Source organism: Bombus terrestris, chromosome 10 (assembly GCF_910591885.1).
Source record: "Bombus terrestris chromosome 10, iyBomTerr1.2, whole genome shotgun sequence".
Classification (NCBI taxonomy): domain Eukaryota; kingdom Metazoa; phylum Arthropoda; class Insecta; order Hymenoptera; family Apidae; genus Bombus; species Bombus terrestris.
In genome coordinates, this window is record NC_063278.1 from 4,125,489 (window position 1) to 4,145,133 (window position 19,645).

A 19,645-nucleotide genomic window follows, 5' to 3' on the forward strand; every position below is an offset into this window, starting at 1 on the left:
TCTTTCCGGATAGACACGTCGCTATAAAAGTGTCTTCTCTCGAGCAAACCGCCCCTGCTACGTGTTCTTCGCTTTTTCAGGTATTTTTATTCCCAGGACGCTTGAAATATTCAACCGTCGTCGATCCTTCATTTCCGCGGCGCTCCGTACGTCGGTCGCGTGTCAAATTTGACGGAATAGCGAAACATCGATCAAACGAAAAGACGAGTAATTCGTTGCGCTCTTCGTCGTCGCGTGCATTCGCGGCCATTCTCTCCTCCGGAGGTTATCGCGTTTCGTTCGTACGTCGAAGTCGGAGAGTTTGGAAACAATTGCTCTACGAATGGAACCTTCGAACGATATGACGTTCAAGCGGAAAAGCGCGTGAAATGGACTGGAGGGGAGGGACACGATACGTGGAAGGCGTTTAAAAGGCGAGTTTCTCAGTTCCTTAAACTGCGAATCGAGGATTTTGAAGTTCTGTCAACACGGAGGACCAGTTTATGGTGCGGACGAAAGGAAAAAATCGCGGCTGAAGGAGAAAAGGGAAAGAACGAAGAAAAAGAAGCAACGTATATCGAACCGGTCGCAACGTGGACACGCGAGAAGCCGTAAACAGGTTGTAAAAGAGTCCTGTACCCTTTGGAACCCGTAAAGGCTCGCACGGACACGTCCACGTAATTTAGTCGAGTGACGCGAGTCGCCACTTACTGCTAAATTAAGCGCTTTAGTGCGTAAAAAGTGTCCGGTATCGGTACGATCGAGTTGCAGATTTGATCGACCGGAAAGGTCTAGAAATTTGCATCCAGCGCCCTAAGCCACTTTTCATCGAACCACTCGGACCAAAATTTCGATGTTGAAGCACGGCGAGTTAATAAATCGCTCGCCAATCGACTAAATTGACGCTTTGTGCACCGTATGGTCTGACAAGCGCATAGCCTGAATCGCCGCGTATTTTTGCAGCGTTCGAGAAGATTGAAAGATTGAAAAGATCGCTGGAAAGGTTCGTTCCGATTTACAATTTCCATATTTCGATATACGTTTATCGAAATACATAGCTAGCATTTTGCTGTGCAATCTGCAACGTGTTGACGGACGTGTTCTTAACGCGAACCTCGACTCTGTCACGTTTCTCGGGGATGAAAATGATTGGGAAGGAAAAACACGGTCGACCCTTTGACGTTGCGTTTAAGTTTGACACAAGTTTACGTTTGGTCGTTCGATAGTTTATTGCTCTGGTACGACAACTTTCTAATTATCGAGGATCGATTTGTCGCGGAAGCCTACAGGCTTTTGGCGGAGCTTTGGCTGGCGCTACACTTCGCCAGACGCGATTATGGTATATTATTATCGGTAAACATACGGCGATTATGATATTGCATCGTACAAAATGCTCGGGTTCGTTTTGTAAATTTCCAGGCTACGCCATCGTAACCGCGAATTCTCACGTGAGTTATCGACCTGTTCCATCGTGCGGGAGAAAGCGCAGCAAATACTTGGAATTCCGGCTTTCCTTGAAATCTCGCGTATCGCCCGCTACTCGCTTCCGGATTCTTTTCCTTGCACTCTTTATTCTTCGTCTTTGTTTCGCTTGGTGTGTAATAAACGCGTTAAGAAGCGAGGAAGGAAGAGACGCGAGGTCGAGCCTCGTCACGGAGGCATTTAAATTATCGGGGCGGGATATCGGCTTCGTCTTCCAAGCGTAATTTCCAGATGTCGGAGCCGCGTGCCGATGTAATGGCATTTTATTGCGCCCCTGATGACGTTCGCTTTTTTCGCTGTTCCATATCCAGGCCGCGATCTTACGTACGAATTCGCGTTTTATCGAGATTCGTCCGCGTTATTATTAATAAATTTCAGATACTCAGCTTTCTTTCATCGCTATACTCGTAACACTATCGTCGTAGATACTAAGATACCTTTTATTTGTATGTCGTCACATATTTTATTTTTTATTTTTCACTTCGGTATCTATCCAATGGGAATCGGAGATACCAAACTAACCGTACGATCTGATCATTGAGAGTTGCGCATATCGATAGAAAAATTAACGAAAGACCTTACGATGAATTGGTTCTATCGTGGCTTTAGGTTCGCGATACGAACGAAATCAGAAGGAAGACTTCGATGATTTCAAACGGCACGATTCACGCTGCGAAAACAAACCTGCCCACAGGTCTCCATTAACAATATAACAGTTCCCAACAAGGACACAGTCCTGGGCATGACTCTGGACAGGAGATTAACCTGGAAACAACATATCCTAGACAAATCTATACAACTCAGGGACAAACTCAAAAAATTTTATTGGCTCATTGGCCGTCGCTCCAACCTAAGCACGCAGAACAAAATTACGCTCTATAAGGCCGCAATAAAACCAGTCTGGTCCTACGGAATCCAACTATGGGGAACAGCAAGTAATTCCAACATTGAAATACTCCAACGCTTCCAATCGAAAACGCTAAGATCCCTATTAAATGCACCCTGGTATGTTACCAACGAAACAATCCACCGTGACCTCAAGATACCTACAGTCAAAGATGAAATACACAAGTCCAGAAGCAGATATAACACAAGAGTCAACAACCACCACAACCCATTAGTCACCCAACTACTGGACACGACGGACCAGATCCGCAGACTAAAAAGAAAATACCCTCTAGATTAAATCCTTAGTTTCTACTAGAACCAACAATATAAAACTATTATAATCCATGTCATTGTATCACGCCAAATTAAGTTACTGAAAATTCTCAACGAGAATAGATTGTAAATATTCTAATAAATAAAAAAAAAAAAAAAAAAAACGGCACGAAAATCAAGGATAACAAAATTGCATCGGAAATCGGGTCTCGCGAAATGAAATTAAGGAATTAAGAAGATATCCTGCTGGTCGGTTTAGCTTGCAGAAGGCTCACACGCGTGTGCATACGTTTTCAAAAATCGTTTCTCTTTATACGTACGTGTGCATTTCCTCGCGCTAAGGTAACAGTAACATCGACCTGAACGCCAGTCTCGGTCAAATGACCGGCTTGAAAAATTTAATTTATTCAGACAATGTAAGAATTTACATAAAGTTGGGCGAACAAGTGAACGATTTTAATTTAAGTTTCAATCAATTTCTGAATTTTCGTTAATATAGGAATTTGCATATAGTTAAACGACCGAAAGAAACAACAACGAGCGTACGATTTTAAATCAAATTTTAACACTGTACTAACATCGTAACACAGTGTTGACATTCTCCAAAAGGTATTCCTTTCGACACAAGATCTACCTTCCTCGTACGAAATTTCCGCGCTGTTTTTCTACGCGTTTTTTTCTTCTCAGACCCGAAATATCTTTCAAATCTCTTTCAAATCGAACCCTCTCCTCCCACCAGGTAACCTAATAATTCGGAGGTTGGTCATCGGAACGGTGAAAGCGAGAGTCGTTCTCCCCTCGATGGGTCGAGCAAGGATCCTCGCCGTTTCCTTTGAGGCGTTTCTATTCAGCCCTCTTCGCTCCTCTGCGCAGCCTTCCGCTTTGCCGAGGGATTTGCAACGCGCAAGTAGGTCAGCGCGACGTGCAGCTTGACCTGTATAATGTTTCGGTTCTACCTGCCGTGTCACGTAGCACGTACCACCTCATTAAACGGCAGTCGAGCACGCTCGCAACACACATTTCACGATCCGGCTGCGGAGAGAATTCGGCCTTAATGCATCGGCACTTTGAATATATTTCAACCTTTCTTCTTCGCCTCTCGCGTCCTTTCCCCGGTTTTCATCGGAAAATGGACTATCGTCAAAGGCAGACGAACGTACGGATGGATATTACATCGGTTGGAAAATTTCGAGCATGGCCTTGTTCTATCGGGTTGGCAACTAAGTGATTGCGGATTTTGTCATTAGGCCGTAATAACATAGGTCGCAATCACTTAGTTGCCAAGCCGATATTTTACACGAAAATCTTTCCCTCGTTTGTTCGTTTGAGAAACGAGAATGACATAAGCGTAACTTTTATTCTACGATTAATCAGTTAGGAGCTCGTTGAAATTTTGGAAGGCGAGTAAATTGAAACGTGTGGCAGAAGGTAAACGACGACGAGTATACTCGGATTGTAAAGAAACGATGAAATACTTGATTGAGAAGATGTAAATCGATAAAGGGAATATTAAAAGCAACAGACGGTAGAACGCAAACACGCGACTCAAATTGAAATTGAACGGCGCTCGGAGAGGATTTGCCGGTTAAACGCTCGTGTAGTAACCGGGCTACGATTCTGTAATTCCACGAGTCGGTGGTCTTCGCCGGCTTAACAACCGCTTTAATCCGCGCTGTACCGAGTTAATAACGCGGCTACGAAAGATACAGCGGGCGGAGTGCACGCGTGCACGTTGCGCGTGTGCGCGGTGCACGCGTCGCGACGCATCCGCGGATCCTCGCCGAAGACGGTTCACCGAGCCAGGATCGAAATTTGGCAGTTCGCCACGGAGACGCGATCGCGAAATAAGGGAAAACAGGAACGCGAGAAAATTAGCCTCGAATGGGAGAAAACGTGACCGATTGATGCAAACAAAAAGAGGAACGAGAAGGAGGAGCAAAGAAAGACAAGTTGGAAAAGGCTGACGGGGTACAGAGGTTCCCACAATCTCGTTTCCTTATCGAATTCGATTCTCTCTTTCTCTCTCTTGATCTCTCCTCTCTCCGTCGCTCTCCCAGCTTTCTTCTCTCGCTCGAATACGCACCCTCTCCCTTGTTCCCACTCTGCTGCCAGCGTTCGCTGCCCCATCTCATCGCCAGGCCACCCCAACCCGGAATAAATCAATACACGTGTCTGCTACTTGCTCGTACACTCGGCTCGGCCCTTAAGCCGAATCGTCGCGAGGAGCTGACAGCTGGCGAGGAGAAAAACGATTCGCGTGCTGGTGATTTTGCGTGGGTATAAAAGGGTTGTAGGGTTAATTACCTTGGCGGAGTACGAGCTTGGCATTTTTGACTGGCGGCATTCGTGTACGGTAGCTACGAAACGTTTTTCTACGTGGTACCATTATTTTCCAATAAAGAGCCTTTTTTTCTTTTTTTCTTTCAATCGAACGTTCTTTTATCGAACGTTCATAGTCGCTACGAGAGTAACGCTACAACGATACGTTTAATATGCTCGGAGTTAATCAATTGCTCTATATTCGCTACGGCAGGTATAATGGCATGGCGATAGTTTTTTGTTCTAACGGTAAATTCAACGGTAGTCGTTAACGTTTATGATTTATAGTTAAGGATGGTTGTGACTCACCCAATTGGCGACAAATGTCGGCTTTCAGATGAGAAGGCAGAGTCTTTTCCTTGAGCAATGCCTCGTAATGCTCCTTGGCAAGGCGATATTTCCCTTGGACCTCGTACAAATGGGCTATGTGAAATTTTACTGTAACAATGGAAAAGAAAGACATCGGTTTAATATGCAGCACGTGGGATGCGAGTAACGATACGTGGAGCTCGTAATCACCGATTATTTCAGACGCGTTATTGTCAAATTACGCTACGAATTGTTCATACGAATTTGCAAACTTAACGAAGAATATGCTTGATAAAATATTCGTCGAAAAGAGGGACAACGGACAGGACGATTCGGAGCAATAATAACAGCGTATCGTATATTTGCTATTTAATCACGCGCGTATAATAATTCATCGATACTCGTACACTTTGCTATTACCGGTAGAATACGAAAACTATGAATAATTAATTAATTCTTTGTACAGCTGCATTTATCAACTATGTAATAGCCTGCTTGGCTTTGCAACATTATGGTGGAAATTTGAATATGTTAAACAAGAGACACGGTGTTTACACAAATTGCATATTATTGATTATGCGTCATAATTACAACAAATATACATATTGAATGAAAAACGCGATAATTGCATGTTCTACTTCCATTATGATTTCAATTAGTACACTGGAAAGCTGACGTCTCTGATGAGAATTTATTTTTAAATTAATATTCCAATAAAATAAAAAACAGTTATACGCGTGTATATAATATAACATTTTCCAATAATTACAAATCAAATTTCCTTCATTTAAAATAACACCGTGGCAATTACCGATTGGCCAATGGAATAACACAAAGCGTGGAACAATAATACTTACATTAAAATTTCAATCTTTCAACGATCCGTCGATTTTCTATAATATATTTTCGTTTCCGTATTTTAATTCCAAGTTGCATTCCTCCCTTTGATCTAACTATAGTATGCAAATACGTACTATCGTTTAGATCGTTGGCAGACACCAAACTGACTTGAAATCTCAATGGGTCGTTGCTTTTATGTTCGCCTCATTTCATAAACACAACTTCGCTTGGCTGAAGAACCAATTTCTCGGTAAACGGAAATGATTCCCCGTGTGCATGGGATCGTGGTAATCGTTTGAATCGTGAATCACTCTTCCGTATGACTCAATTTGAATATTTTATCATCGCTCTTTAATTAGTCTATTAAACCCGTTAAGCGTATGATTAATATCGTTAATTATTATTGTCCGTAATGTCCATTAACTTGCACGCTCAGCCATTAAGAATGAAAAGGCTTTTATTATTATTCTTGTGCCATCCTCTCAGTGGTGAAACATAATCGCAGGTGAAATATTAATTCGCTGCCATAATATTTCGAACGGTAACACGCTGTTGAACGATTAGAATCGATCGCCTACAAGAATCAAGTTCTCTCATAACATCCAACGGCTCGTATCCGTTATTTTTACTCTCTACACTAAATTTAAACTTCAAACAGCGGGACAGAGAACCAGTCGAGTCCCGGTTGACTCATTGCTGGTTCTTGGTAACTCGAAGTGACGCTACGCGACGAGATGAAACTCCAACAGCGAAAACTGACGGAGATTCCCGTTATCGCTTAAGATTTAACGTTCTGTTCCACTTCTGTTGCTTGATAAATCGTTACGTAGAATCCAGCCACTACGTACCCCGTACCTACGCATACCGCTGCTATTTAATATTTAATCGACGATTCGAAATTTATTCCTGGTGGCTAGCGCATCAACAGTCACAGCTTAACCATTTAACAAACGCGATGTTCGGTGTCGAACGGTAAATTCCAACTGCGTTGCAAATACTGCAACTTTAAAAGCTACGTACGTACGTGTCAATCGAAAACCAACAATTCCAATCTCGAAATGTTATCTGCGAATAAATCGAATAAACCGTCCGATTAACGAGTCGCGTCCAATATTTTCCAAGCTAAACGACCTGCATTCATATTCCACACGAACCATCAAAATTATCTACTGGTTAATTAATTATTTACCGTAACCGTTTCTTCTCCTTTTTCTTTTCATATCTGCTACGTTATTCGCGATCAATCTGCTTTATTTATTTATTTATCCTATCGGTTCATTTTTCCAATTGTTTTGCAATCTGAATTTAACAGAACGGCGGCGCGTAAAAGACGGAGGAAGAATAAAAGTAAACGAAACTCTTACACGGTGCGATAGAAAGTGAAAGACAGACAGAGAGAGAGAGAGAGAGTAAGAGAGAGAGAGAGAGAGAGAGAGAAACCGTGGAAACAGTGGCGAGGTATCACGAACGCAACGTTAAATTAAATGGCAGGTGAATCGAAGAAAAATCGTTAGGGTAAGCGTTTAACGCGCCTTAAATGTCGTCCACTACGCCATACGTGTTATCGTAGGTCATACGTGACACAAGAATCGCTGTATCACGTTGGGAAAAAGGGGGTCAAGTTCGAAGCGGAACGCGAGCAAAAGGTCTGGCATCTACACGTTGTCAAGACGTGGCGCGCAGGTATGTAATAGGCGCTTTTCACGCGGCGAAAGTATCGATTTCATTGTGCCATTTTAAATAACGTATTAAAAGCGCGCAGGGGAAAAATCGTCGGAATTATTGCACCATCCGCCGTCCCATAGGAACTCTTCATCCGCTTGATTTTTTCATTTCTCCGCAGGTAGATTAATAACTTGCACACTTGATGGATCGATCGAATCCGTTGGAACATTTCACGTCGAATAAATTTGAAAAGCTCGGTGGTAAAAAGCGATTTGTTTCTCGCGCTCTAGAATTTTTATTTCGATGAACTTCGTTTCAAATAAAATATCATTGTATTTAAGAAATTGAAACGAACGGTCCCGTTGTTTTTTCACTGGATTTACAGTGGCTAGGAAATTGATTAAAGCATTGATAGATCGATCGACCAAATCCGAGTATATTTGATTCATCGTTTAATGACACTTTCGTACGACGATAGAAAATTTGAGATAAAAATAAAAATAGGAGAAAAAGATCGCTTAATTGGAAAGTAAAGAGTACGTAGCTTTTTTTTTAAATATCGGACAACAGAACGATCTATTCTCTCAGTATCGAAGATTCTATTTTTAAGAAATTGATCGATCGAAGCTTGTTGACGCGTTCGATGGATTTTTCTGCTGCTGCAAGTTCTGGTATTGACATTCGACAACTGCGATATGGAACACAGAGAATGTAAATCTAGAGTGATCGACTGCACGAGTTTAATGACTTTTTGCATCAATCGACAAGTTGGAGTGAAAGTGGTTCGCATAACCCGATATCCAAGAGAGCGAGATCTCGACGGCTTTTAATTTTTAAGATGCCGCAAAGCTCGTCCTCTCTTTAATGAGGCGTCCATGAAAAGCGAGAGTTCCGCGAAAAGTGAAAGTCTCCATGTATTTTAACAAAAATTACCTTTTTTCGCTGCAACGATGCACCTTGGAAACCAGATTTCTGTGACGAATTAAATCGATCTGATGAAGATATTTCTCCCTCAGGAGCTGCTCATTCCTAATGGCTTTCGTCGCGCAAGTTCTCCGATTATCACGATATATCTCGAGTATCGTTTCGAATCGTCAGAAAAATTCAAATCCTTTCACGTCCATAGTCTTATGATTTGCAAGACGATTAAATAAATCAAAATCCTTTTTCCTCGTTATATATTGCAATTATCCTTTGTACTCGTAATTCACGATAGTCGAGCCTCGACGTTCGCAAGTTGTTGCACGAGTAATCGTGTTAGTGTGCGAAGAGGAAGGAAGGCGGTACGAGGAAGCCAACATATGGTATGGGAGTAAGATTTCGGGAATAAAAATGCGCGGTTTACGGTGGGCAGCTGTTCCGCGTGAATTATGTTTTTTGGAAGGTGGAAGACGCGTAGGCGATCGTAAAGGGGGCGAAGAAAACCGAGAACTTACTTTCGAGCTTGGAAAAGGAGGCAGGTGTCGTGGCATCGATCAGAGCGAGTGTCAGGTGCTTCAAGGCGGCGTCAAAGTCAGCGTGGACCTTCAGCATTAAGCCGAGCCGTAGGTGAACCTCGCAGGCTCGTGGAAATCCTGGTTCCACCCATAGCACCTGCTGGAATGCTTTCACGGCCCTGCAATAATAACGATCGAATACAATTTCAATCGAATAAATAAAAATTACTATTCTATCGCATCAACCTATCCCTTGATCGACACACCGTGAGACAAAGTTTATTCCGTTACAGTTTACGGAAATTCGCGATCTTCCTCGATGCGAGTATAACACGTTATTCGTTTTATACGTTTATTTTTCACGGTCCATCTTCTTCGAGTTAAGTTTCCCGATTTTTAGTTACAGTTTTCTTCCATTTACCCTTATCGTTTATTTGCAACTGTCAAGAAGCTTTCACATATCTCGTACTTAACATTTACGCTTAAAAACTATCACTTAAACTCGATCTTGGAACGTACCTTTCGCGTTCCTTAGTTTCTTATCTATGCTTTTACTATTTGTACCCTCGAAGAGGCCAAGTCTCAACTACGCGTACAAATTCACACGGAAATATCAAGTACGGAACTCTGAGAGTAAAGTGTAAAAAATGTAAGACTGGTGATACGAAACTATAAGTATACGTGTACAAGTATAGTATAAAACTATTCGCTAATCTTTGGCCCCTCTTCTCTGTTCTCCCTCTCTTTTTCTCTCTTGTTCCGCTTTCTCTTTAATAGCCATCGCTTCTTCCTTCTCAATTCCCCTCGGGATCTCGAGATCCCCGGACCTCGTGCCTTCAGGACAACCTCCGCTGCGTCTACCTTCGTTATGAATATAATCGTACGTATAATATTCGTAGGAACACTGAAACAACTGACTGGAAGAACGTGGAGGACAGGAGCATAACATTAGAGGGAATCACAGAAGAAATGGAAGAGACGCAGAAGAGACAATAAAATAGTTGCGGAGCTTAGAAAAAAGGAAGTAAGAGCGTAGAAGAAGGAGCATTGTTGGGCAGAGAGCAGAGAACAGTTAGGTTTCCTATGGCAAGTCTAAGGGAGATGGAGTGTGTAATAAAAATATAAGATTGAATTTAAGCAATTAATTATAGAGTACAATTAAGAGTAAGTTCGAGTATAAATGTGATGATCTATGTGTATATCGTGATCGAAGGTTGACAGTGTGAACGAGAAATCTACACATGTAAATCGATCACATTTTCTAGCAAACAAAAATGAATAATACTATATAATAATAATTTTGATACTATTAATTATATCGACAAATGTTTTGGGAAGCTGAATAGCTTCGAAGGAGGTGCACCGCGTTTCCATGTTTCCATTTTTGTAGATGGCCACGTAGACGTCGACTTTGTCTTTTTAAACGCCACCATATGTATCTTTTAGCATGTTGATCGACGCAGCTCAACATTCTCTACAGAAGATTACTTCAACGAACCTCGAAGAATCATTGGTCCAGCGGATATTTCAACTTCCAGCTTGTGAAGCTTTCTTATCGCGTTACGAATATAAAACATTTCGAAAGTGGGTCTCGGCCCAGTAATAGTTCGCGAAGCTGTGCACTGAACGACTGCTCGATAAAAATCGTGGCTCGTTAAAAATTCATTGTTAAGAAACAGGTTGACGCGAGGGACATTGTCGCGTAATCGCGTGCATCGCACGCGTGCACGAGGATGAACAGGAAGTGGTTGGTGGTATTCTGGCTTGTCACGCGACAACCGCGTCTGGGGTTGCAACGATAACCATAGGGACGGCCGATGGACAAGCAACAATAACGATCGTGCAGTTGCAAATGACACGGTGCTTGTGTTCAGCCGATCGAGACACGCTGTGAACCAAACGAACCCGACCTGATTCGACGCTGAGAAATAAAGTCGCAAATCAACGCTTCCTGATGACGATTAAACGGATTTACCAAAAGGCACGTTTTCAGGAGGAAGTTCAAGGCGATTTTTCCACCGAAACTTTTGTCTTCTAGTAGAATTTCAGATATGGCAGTTTGTGATGGATAGTGAAAATAAGATAGTTCGACAGAAAATGTTTCAAGTGGAAGCTCGTTGGTATCGGATGATGAATTGATCGATGTAAAAGAAGCTTGCGAAAGTATCGCTTCTTTTATGAAAAGACAGTCTCGCAATGGTTTTTTTCTGTAAAATTATTTTGTGCGACATTTTGCACAATATTTTCTACCAGACAGTTACCAGTTAATTATTTCGTATGTTTCAAATGATTGATTATTTTTCTTGCGTATCTTCGTACTACGTTAGAAGCTGACTTCGCTAATGCAATAGCGTTTGTATCGTTTCTGATATATGACGAGATTCCTTTTATTTATTTATTTTCCATCTGTACACGTACGTGTTTGTAGATATATACGAATCTTACGATAAAATCTACATGACGTATAAATCTTATCTGACACGTAATAATAGTTCAATCGGTTATAACACAGTAATAGGAATTTAATTGATTTCTCAATTAGCAGTTACAACTGCTATTTAGAGGTTGAAAAAAAATGTGTATAATTCACTTCTTTACTCCTGTTTTTCACAAACATATTCTCTTTATTAATAGAAATACGAATTTGCATAAAAACCCGCGATGCGATAATTACGGTAATTACAAGTTAAATTAAGTCGGATCTAATGCCTAAGAAGTAAGTCTCTCTCTGTCTCTCTATTTATACGCTGGTCACATTGTTATCGCGATTGTTCTCACCACGAACAATGAATCATCGGCTTTAACGAACCGTTTGGCAAGTGTCAAACTGGAATTCCAAGTCGTGCGATGTCGGTCGTCGTCATTTTGTTTCGGCTTTTAGAGTCGCTGGACGAAAGCCAGCGTTAAATCGACGTACGTGGATCGAGTAATACTCGGCTCGGTCTCATATGAAACAGGATCGCGTATATCTATCGGACGCGCCAGTGAATCGTACTTTTGATCGAGTTCCCGCTGCACTTTTTACAATAGAAATTTATGCCAATAGAAATACGCAGATAGTGTAACAGATATGCTACTAATGTCACAATTCATACTGTTACTGTTACGAGTTTAGATTGAGAAGTTTGCGAAATGACAATGACGAAACAGCGAATAAAGCAACTCCTACCTACGGAAACTTTTCACATTGACCTGGTTTACGCATACGACGATGTATCATTGTACGAGTCATCGCGTACGTAAGAGTTAAAAAAACAAAGCAAAATTCGTTCACCAAGATGCGATAGATTTCACATGGACATTGGAAAAATTATATCGTACGATCACACTCGGAAGAGTTAAAAAATTATTATCATTAAGAATTGGATCCCGAATCAGTATAATACATATCATACCGACGTTAGAAAAATTACGGTAATCGAGCAGGATCTTTGGAAAAATGATCTCTTGGAATCTACCGTGCCATTATATAGCTGGAACGAGTTAAAGAAAGAGAATTATACGACGATAGATCTCATAGTGACATTAGAAAAATGACCGGCCTTCTCGAAAGTTATCCTGGAACCTGTTACAGAAGCCCGCTACTCCAAAGAGAGGTGAAAAAGCGAAGCGTGCAGAGACGTCGTACGATGCGATAAAGCAAGAGACAGACACCATTGTTTCATCGCTGACAAAAAGACCGAAGCCGGAGAAGGAGGAATGGAAGTAACGGGAAGATTAATTCCGCGGCTAGCACGACGACGACAAATTAATCGAAGCCCGACTGTCGTTCCCTGGCGCGATGAGAAGTAGAACGACCGAGATAAAAAAAAAAAGAAAGAAAAAATAAAACGGAGAAAAAATAAAGAGGATGAGAAGTACGAGATGGAAGCGGGGAAGGCAAAGAGATCGGTCGGTTGCCTTGGCGTAAAGGCGGTAGTAAATTCATTCACGAGAAGCTATTCATTCATCGTTTCATTCACTTCGCGTTTCCTTTCGGGGTTCGTTGTCTTCGGCAATGAGTCACTGTTACACGCGGTCGGCTGGCTGTGTGGGAGAGACAGAAATGTCACTGACTCGACAGTGTTGCGAAATATGCTCGCGAGAAACGTTCGATATCTACCGGCAACGAAAGCACGACGGATGGGAACGAAAGTCGTTGCCAGCCTTTCGTAGGCCGCGCGCCATTTTTGAATTTCGCGCGCTTGTAAATTCAGCTTAGAATTCTGGCTCGGTGGTCTTTGGCCGACGTTGTACAAATTGAAAATCCTCTGGCAGGATACAAAGTACGTAAGAATAAGAAGTAAATGGTAGAAGCTAAGCTAATTGATCGGCGATGTTAATTCTACGTTAGAATTCAATTCTTCCCAGACTTGGTCGAAGGGAACGTCTTTCTTCGCCTTCGACTTTCCTTTTCAATTTAAATTACGAAACGAGATCTTACGAGAGATTTTCTTCATTTTGTTGTCAACGTTATGAAACATCTGAAGATAGGCTGGAGTCTGCGATTATTCACGCGCTGTATCTGTAAAATAAAAATAGACTTTCCGCAAGAAATACCAAAGGCAACGTAAAGGATACGAATTTTGAAATTTTGAAGCGTCAGAGACTTGCGTGTCAGAAGTTATTCGAACGCGAACATTTCAACGCTGATATCTGGATCTTATAAATATCATCGACGTCGTTACGTCTTACGCCAAGCCACCAGAATCCTTCCAACTCCGCAGGACTGGAATAGGCGGAATCGATCGGCGACCGATGACCTATCTCAACCATGATGAAACAGAAACGAAAACCGATACTGATTCTGACAAGTCGATGTCGTTGTTTGTTGGCCGCTCTGCCATTGACCTGGGTGTATTTATAGGTTGAAACATCGATTCACCCGGCGTGGAACAGCTTGTACCCGGCTGTGGCTGTCCAACGTTGATATTCATCATGCGGATCGAAAAAAATACAGATCGATAAATCGAGCAGCAACCGTAACAATTGTGCTATACTTTTCAGGTTTTACGAGCGACATCGTGTTTTAACACTCTGGTAAACGCAGCTGGAGATAAATTCTAACCCTTTCGACACGCTTGTGATATTTAATGGACAAACATAAACAATCCGCGCTGACAAATGTATTTAGCCACGTATTTCATAGATTTTTTTTATTGTCATTTTATTTGTTTCAGCAAAACGTAGCAAATTCTTACGCTTAACGAGGGTTATAATATATAAGGCGCAAGAAGAAATTGAAACGATATCGATCGTATTATTTCAAGGGAAATATCGAGTTCATAATTCTGCAATTATAATTATAATCGAACAAGTCAATTAAAATATACAAATTTACTCTATACGTTCGTTACTAATTTTCCGTATTTCTGTTTCATTTCTAGTTTCGCTATCGACAAGTATTTATTTCAATATATACCAATTTATCTTATTAAATATATTTCCTTATCGTTACAAACGTCGAATATCTTAGGTGGGGAAGGAAAATAAGAAACGAAAGAATGCTTATCGAATAATGAAACATTGATTTTTCCTGTAATAATCGATATCGATATAAGTTAAAATCGTCAGACCAGCGATTGATTGCTTTTGAATGCAAAGAAATTGCGTTTCACGACGTACATTGGAAATATCATCGAAATAAACATTTTTCTTTTCTCTTTCTTTTTTTTTTGTAAAATATACGTACGTTTGGTTTGTTCTACGACTTGCAACGCTGTTATATGTCAACGATGCCATATACATTATTCGAAGAGACATTGTTTTCTCGGATACCGATGTAAACGAGAATAAAATTACTATAAAGTATTTTACTTATTTACCTTAAGTTTGTTTAATTATCCCCTTCTTCGAATTATTGCCTCGAAATCGAGCTATATAGCTAAGTTTACGAACTAACTGTGTTACTATTTTGTAAAAACAGAACAGTTGTATGTCAAGAGATAAAATAAGGTAGTTGCGGACAAAGTTGCTATAAATATACAAGATAAAAACTACTTTAGTAATCTCTGTAAAAACATTTAAGGTATCTAATCGCAACGATGTAGCAATTTCTATATTTTTATAGTACATTATCCACAGTGACATTTTTTAGATCGCCACTTCTCGCTGTTTACTTGTAACGACGGAGTTCGATCGCAGGAAGATCTTATTCTTCCATTGAAATTCGGAACGTTATCGTCCTATCATCTTCTTGGCATTGAGAAGACGAAAACTTTCGTAATTTACGTAATTTTGTGCCAAGATTTTAGCCAACGAAACGTTTCGATTTCTCATATTTTATTCACAGCTACGTTAACGATAATTTCGTTAGTAGACAAGGTTCCTTCTACTTTGATAAGTCGAACAGATTCGATAGATGTGCTTCCAAGTAGACTTCCACGAGCAAATATACAAGAAGAATAGATGATCGCGTACAATGATCGTGCGTGAACCTATTCTTTGTCGCGAATGACGAGATAGAAACAAACAGCTTCCTATTTTCTAATTTTCGATTCTTCTTAACACTTTGACTGCCACGCCGAAATCACATGTTCCGCTGAGGACGTATTATCGTATTTTTATTATTCAAAGAATATAATGGCGAAATAATAATAAATTGACGATGTAAGACGGCATTCTTCTCCAATGGACCGTTTATCTTATTGGTGATCACGGGTGACCACCGTGGCGCCTTGGTAACAGTTGATAGCGACATACTATAACGAGGCTTCGTTTATTTTAACAAACCATTCGCGTTCGTTATTTGTTTGTAAGCAAAACGTGCGGAATATATTGTTGAAACGCGTAGAAGATATTAGTAAACGGTATTTGTTCGTTCTATATATAATAGCAAGGTATGTTCACGTTTGTAACTTCAATTATACTATTATAAAGCAGCGTTTACGATTATTTTCTAAGCTGTGTTTATAATACCCCTCAAAGATATCGACGCAAACACAGTGCACCGTTAGATGCAAGATCTGTTATCATTTTTTCTTTTACTGATGTTCTAATAAAAATGTTTAATTATTCAATGGGATACTTTGTATCTCAAAGTATCTTCGACTTATCGGTTATATTCAAAATACCCTAATTGTCAATTTTCATTCAATTTTTACAATTGTAATAAGTTGGTCACCAGTGACCAGCGCACAATCACAGGAGAAACCGTGGCTGGTCGTATGTGACCAACGTGGCAGTCACAGTGTTAATAATTTCACGAATTCACCCTAACCTATCGCAAAATACCGGCACACGTCGCAGCAATTCGGAGCAAAGAGGTTCGCGATTGACTCCCGACTCAACGACTTAGCCAGCCAAAGTTGTTCTGCGAGGAAGAGTGGCACTTTCGAACAAAAAGCGTAAGCTGATTGAAATGGAATGTAAATGAAGCGATTAAAGCCGTGCGACGAGGTCGCAAGTGGACGTATAGTCTCGGTATCTTTGCTAGAATCGCAAGGACCTTCTCTTTAGTTATCGTAGATAGAGGCCGGTGCATTTCGGATTTCCTGCTGCCGGCTGTTTCGTGCGTCGAACGCGTGCAAAAGCGTGGCCAATGCTGCGCGTCTCGACGCAGCAGCCACGAAGAAGGGTGCATTTTAATGCACCCTCGAGCCTGGCAAGCCGCTTTAGCACCTCGTAAATTAATTAACGTTGGTATGACCTATTAATGGCCGCTTTGTCGACAACGTTCGCGACGTCGGACAAGATGATACACCGGCCTCCTTCTTTCTGTGCGAATCTGTGCGACTCTTACCATTATTACCATTTTTATTCCGTTAATTTATTTGAGCCGTCATGGATATCGGGGAGAAACGAATGAAAATCTTAAGAAAGATGTTGGAAATATGTTAGAGAAATCGTAAGAGTCTAAAGGAGTAGATCAAAATTCCAAAATTCCGCGTAAACTTGTCAACGTCCCGAGACGAATTCGCTAAAAATAAAACAAGCAAATGGTAATAGAACGTAATGGTTTCAGAATAGGAGGAATTTCTAGCGTAGACTTTTAATATCCACGTAGTAACTGCTTCGATTAATCAGTTGGCTGTTGCGATCTCTTTGCAAAGCGCGTACCTAAAGTTACACTGAGAAAGAGTAAGGGACGACGAGTATACTCGTCGTATACGCGTGAATGTTGTAATATAGAATTAAGTTGTAACGAAGGGCTCGTCGTAACGCGAGATATTGCTGTTGCTTCGTGACGAGTATACTCGTCAAAACTAGCTAACTCGTTAAGGACAGCGTAGAAATAAATCATGGAAAAATCACAAATGAGAAGGTCGAAATCCAAGAAATTATAATTGTTAATAATAATAATAATATCAGATGAAGCAAATTAAATAGAACGAAATTGAAGGAAAAGAAAGAATCTCGCGAATGACAATCGAATTTAAAAAGGAAACGGATTAGATAATTTTTTAAAATATTCCCAACATTCCGGATGGATAATGACGTACGTTTTTTTAGAACGTAACAGCGAATTCCACGTACACGTTGTTTACGAGGCGAGCCTAATACGTACATACGCAATTATTATCTTGCACAAACGCCAACAATGAGACGCAAAAACACGTTACATTCTCGTTCAGGGTATAATATATGGACCTTCGTGTTCACGTTACATATTACGTATCGTTGTCAGTTGCTTTGTAACCCGGCCATTCTTACGCAATAATAGCGCCATTCTCCCTCCACAGGATCGTACGAATGTCCTTATACCGTGCAACATAGCATTTCGACACCCACACGACAAATGCAATTTTCCTAGCGTTGGATGCAATAGAGAAACTTGCTTTTTCTTTCTCATAAAGTTGAAAGCTGTTGTTGCTTCCCTTTTCGCGATTACCGTTAGCGTCGTCGTTATTATTCGTAAGGATTTTATCACAGTTTTTAAAGTGGACGGATTACGACAGATGGAAGTTAGGTCGATGATATTATCGTTATAATTTGGAAGAATTTATTCTTGAAAAATATTGCTTCTTTCCAGAGAGATTTTGTTCCTTAACCAGTTACCTGTTCTTCACGAGTATACTCGTCGTCGCTTACCTTTTCCCCACGCTTTTCGAACGGATGATAGCAACAGCTAATTTCAAGAATCGCGACACGAACGATTTACGAAACCTCGTGATGTCTTTCGTAGCAGGGAAAATTCTGGCGAAAATAAAATCTACGCTTTACGCATCGTGTACATTCACGATCAAAGATAAGGTCTGCTCGTATTTCTAAAAGCAGCAGAGAAAAATATAATCGATAATCGAGATTACGTATTAATCCAGTCTAAGCGATACGAACACCGATTTCTCATCGACGTCCAACCTGATACGCTCGAATATCGTTGAGCAAGCATATAACACAATTTATGCTAATCGTTTGTATCTTGAAAAAACGGCACGGTGAAATAAAAGGGTTAACAGAAACCACATCACCGTGGCAAAGCTAAACACCTCCGTGTCCCACAGGCTGTGTTAACACGTATCGCGTTAAATCTCGTCCGACGATTCGCGCAAGTTCTTGTTTACCTGGCTTGTAACCCTTGTCAGCGTTTCGTATAGCGCTCGTTATAATAGTACTGCCGCGATTCTTAGCGATAGGGAGAGCTTTATGGTGTCACGGAATTGCCCGCCCACGTGTTCAACAGAGACCTAAACTGGCGAGCCGAATCGAGCGAAATCACGATTTATTGGTTTCGCCTCTGGAGAAAATTCAAAACGTTCACCGATTTTATTACCAAATAATACCGTGGCGTTGTTTCCATTCGAACGAGGATATAAATGATTTTTCTCTTTGTTGCTTTTTGAAAGTAACGCGAGTTTTAAATGGATCGCGCTTTTCGCTATATACAGCGGCCGCGAGATGCATTTGTACGGTATCGTATCTATAATCGCTAGATCGCGGATGTTTGCTCGTTTATGAAAGATATCAAAAATACGAAGATGCAGTACAGAATGCATCGAATACGCGAGGATACGTAAATTACTCAAAGTATTGTCTCGTGATCTTTCGTAGGTGAAATTTCGCCTAGGTTCCTATTTTTTAGTTACGCTCGTAACGATACGAATTTGCATAAAAGTACAGATTGTAATTGTGGCGAAAGTACATGGCAATCGATAGATCGGTGGTATTTGTGCGAATTGATATTCTTAGAAATGTAAATAAAAAGGATGGTAAGATGGTAAAAATTGTGTTGCTTGTGAAATACTGTACTTGGAATATTTGATATATCTTTGCATATTATGTACATTTCTGCGTCTTTTCTTAAACGCATAAAAACCTGCAAACGATTAACGTTCTTCTATTTAATAAAAATGAAAGATAGTATCGATTAATTTGCGATCTATCGAGTTTGGAGATTCTATCAAAAGACAGGAAATGTGATGTCACGTGTTCTTCGATTGGAACCACGTTTGTTCGCGAGCGAGTCTCGCGGAAGACTTGGTTAATCTTCTTCGACTTGTCTTCGAACGAGGTCAAGTTCACGAATCTATATTTTT

The 19,645-nt window shown here is 40.8% G+C and overlaps 1 protein-coding gene across 5 annotated transcripts in view; it reads right to left on the reverse strand.

The window, feature by feature from the left end:
• LOC100646833 (histone demethylase UTY) overlaps positions 1 to 19,645 on the reverse strand; it is a 143,183-nt gene that overhangs the window by 16,852 nt on the left and 106,686 nt on the right. For 4 of the 5 annotated variants that reach the window (XM_048409487.1, XM_048409488.1, XM_048409489.1 and 1 more), the window contains 2 exons: positions 9,192 to 9,370; positions 5,251 to 5,379 (listed from right to left, as the gene is read on the reverse strand). In XM_048409487.1, the coding sequence (XP_048265444.1) occupies positions 5,251 to 5,379; positions 9,192 to 9,370 (308 nt within the window). Of the gene's footprint in view, positions 1 to 5,250; positions 5,380 to 6,107; positions 6,255 to 9,191; positions 9,371 to 19,645 lie in introns of those variants that run through there. The other variant, XM_048409491.1, reaches the window with a different exon arrangement.